The 3,273-nt window shown below is 44.9% G+C and overlaps 1 protein-coding gene across 1 annotated transcript; it reads right to left on the bottom strand.

Annotated features, from left to right (window-relative positions):
- Nucleotides 1-408: 408 nt before the first annotated feature.
- On the bottom strand, nucleotides 409-2,849 carry LOC113886596 (nuclear pore complex protein Nup54-like). Its single transcript, XM_027532960.1, is given in 3 exon segments — nucleotides 409-1,216; nucleotides 1,218-1,966; nucleotides 2,814-2,849. Coding segments are annotated over 3 exon segments (1,500 nt in total). The 3' UTR covers nucleotides 409-501.
- Between the last annotated feature and the right edge of the window lie 424 nt (nucleotides 2,850-3,273).

Here is a 3,273-nt window from a genome sequence, read left to right on the forward strand (position 1 = left end):
GGAAAAACTATAGCTTTGACTAGATGGACCTTTGTTGGCAAAGTAATGTCTCTGCTTTTTATTTTTATTTTTTTTTTTTTTTGCCAAGTAATTATACAGTTTATTTTGTTATGTGCAAAGTAGACATTTCATATTTACTTGCTATGGAAAGCAGAGTACAGGCTCAATGGAGAATAATCATTAAACATTGATTATTTTTAAGAACAATGCTGTTGTAAAAATGTAGAATAGTAAATATTTTTTGGTAATTATGTATTTCTCTTTTAAAGTAATTACAGCTTTTAGATATAAATCTTTAAAAGGCTATCTCTGAAGAGCAGTGAGGTGACTGTTATTTCAGATTTGATGAATAATAATTTTTCAGTAACCTTCTCAAAAACCAAGTCAGGAGAGAGGATTGTTTCCCTCCCCCCCCTCCATGTGGTCAGTTTCATTTTTAAAGAAGGCCTGTTGTAACACGAAGATGTATTTCACAAACCTTTAACACAAGTTTGTGAGCTGTCAACTGAAGACACCACCTCTGATGTGGATGGTTTCATTCAATCCATGTTCTACCAACTTGATATCTTCTAAGTCATCTTTTATGATGCTAATCAAGTGGCTAAGGCCTTCCTGTTGTTGTTTCAAATGCTGCTTGATTTCTCGTAACAGATCTGCGTCTATGTAATATCTTTCTTCAGATCTGACTGCTCCAAAGTGATTCTCCATCCTGATTTGGGACATCAGTTCATTTAGTTGGCCCTTAAACTGAGTAGGGGCATTTAGTTCACCCTGAATTGTATCTAGCTGAACTCGCAACTGCTCTTCATCAGCTTGGATGGCATACCCACTCTTCCTCGGAATTTCCTGTTTGATTAGGACCTGTAAAGTTCTCTGGGAAAGGTCCATAAGTTTCCTCTTGTATTGTGCAATTTTGGCCATGGTTGTAGTTTGATTCTTCTGTAATTCACCAATATCTTCAGATATTATATCTAATCTGGTCTGATGCTGCTTAGTCATCTGATCTTGAACCTTTAGTCTTCGAAGAAGTTCTTTGAAACCCACCATTGGTACAGGAATTAACTTTTCAGAATCAGGGTTATCCACCTTGGCTTGTTCCCAGATAATAGGATCAACAGCAGCAGGAGGATTCTGTAAAAGCTGTTTGATCTGTGCAGGAGAAAGCTCTGTTCTAGTCACAGAAAGGGTTACACCAAGTTGCTGCAATTGTGTTTTAATTGGTTTGTTCAAAATGGGCATACAATGTTGTAGCTGGAACTCTTCTTGAAGTACCATTTGGAGAACGCTCAGCAACATAAATGACAACTTCTGTCTGATCATCTGGCAATGTTTTAATACCCTCTACGTTTACAGTAAGGGTCTGGTTTCCTCCCAAAACTTTATGCAATGATTCTACCAATTGCTGTTGCTGGCTTTGAATATCTGTTTCTTTTTTGTTGAAAACTAAAACCACTAGCCCATCTTCATCTTTATTATTGGGCATGCAACTATAACCTACAGCCTTAAACCGGCAAAAGGGATTTTCTAGTGTGAATTCCACGGGTGGAATGTTATTGTTGAAATATCCTTTTCCTGTTCCCCAGAAGGCTTGTAGTTGATTCCATTTTGCCAAAATAGCATCTCTCTCATCTCCCAGTAGAGTTGGAGCAGAAAGGGCACTTGCAGTATTTATCAGCTGGTTGGACTGGGCAGGAGCTTGTTTAGGCTGACTGAAGAGACCACCTAATGTAGTCTGTTGCTGCTGTTGCTGCTGCTGCGTATTAAATCCTCCAAATCCAAGTCCGGTCCCCAGACCAGTACCTAAGCCAGTGCTAGTTCCAGTTGTCGTGCCAAAACCAGTCCCAAATCCAAAACCTTTGTTCTGAGTACTCCCAAAGAATTCAGTAGTGCCCGTGTTAGCTGGAGTAGAAAAGCTGAACGCAGAACTCGCTGTGGTAGACGTTGTCCCAAATCCTCCAAACCCACCCTAGGAGGAGAGGGGCCTGCGGGGCCCCACCCGCACGCGCGAGCACCGGGGTTTTCCCCCCATTCCTCCCGTGGCCTCCTCAGGAGCCGCCGTCGCCCGCTCGGCTGCCGCCCGCCCTTTTCTGAAGCCCCCAGAGTCTCCGCGCGGGCAGGAGACCCCAGGATCCCCAAGCCGAAGAGTCTCGGACAGAAGGGCCGGACCGAAGACCTCCCTCCTCTGTCTCTGCTTTTTAATATGCTGTCTACGTTGGTCATAGCTTTTCTTCCAGGGAGCATCAGCATCTGCAGTGATTTTGGAGCCTAAGAAAATAAAGTCTCTCACTGTTGCCGTTGTTTCCCCATCTAGTTGCCATAAAGTGATGGGATGGGATGCCATGATCTTAGCTAAGATTTAAGCCAACTTTTTCACTCTCCTCTTTCTACAAGCTATAGACTTGTGGCTATATAGCGAGTCTTAAAATCATTTGTTGTTCTTCTAATTATATTATTTTTTAAAATTGCTTCAACTATTCTAGTTCCTTCATCTTTCTATTTACCTTTTAGAAGCAGCTGAGAAGAAGAATCCTGCTAGGATTTTGATAAGAATTTCTTTAGAATTTGGGAGAATTGACATCTTAACTATGTTGAGTTTCCCAGTCCGTGAACCTGGTGTGTCTCTCTATCTTCGATTTTTGTCATTAGCATCTTGTAGTTTTCAGCATTCAGAGCTGTACATGTTGTTGTTGCTGCTGTTAGACCTGCGTGTCTTCTTTTTTGGAGAGTTTGTAACTATACTGTGCTCTAAGTTTTGGTTTCTAGTTGTTCATTCCTATTGTGTGGACGTGATGATTGATTTTTGCTGTGTTAACCTTGTATCTTCTGGCTTTGGTAAACTCAAAACTCATCTGTAAGCTCCAAGAGTTTGTTTTCTTGTTTGTTGTGTGTGTTCCTTAGGCCTTTCTGCACAATCGTGTCTCTCCACGTGCGGAGTCTGGGAAAGCCCAGCTCCCCATGGACTCCAGGTCAGCAGGCCTCCCTGGAGCCCCAGCACCTCCGCGGCCCGCAGATGGCCAGCAGGCCTCCCTGGAGCCCCAGCACCTCCGCGGCCCGCAGATGGCCAGCAGGCCTCCCTGGAGCCCCAGCACCTCCGCGGCCCGCAGATGGCCAGCAGGCCTCCCTGGAGCCCCAGCACCTCCGCGGCCCGCAGATGGCCAGCAGGCCTCCCTGGAGCCCCAGCACCTCCGCGGCCCGCAGATGGCCAGCAGGCCTCCCTGGAGCCCCAGCACCTCCGCGGCCCGCAGATGGCCAGCAGGCCTCCCTGGAGCCCCA

The sequence above is a fragment of the Bos indicus x Bos taurus genome, chromosome 29 (assembly GCF_003369695.1).
Source record: "Bos indicus x Bos taurus breed Angus x Brahman F1 hybrid chromosome 29, Bos_hybrid_MaternalHap_v2.0, whole genome shotgun sequence".
Classification (NCBI taxonomy): domain Eukaryota; kingdom Metazoa; phylum Chordata; class Mammalia; order Artiodactyla; family Bovidae; genus Bos; species Bos indicus x Bos taurus.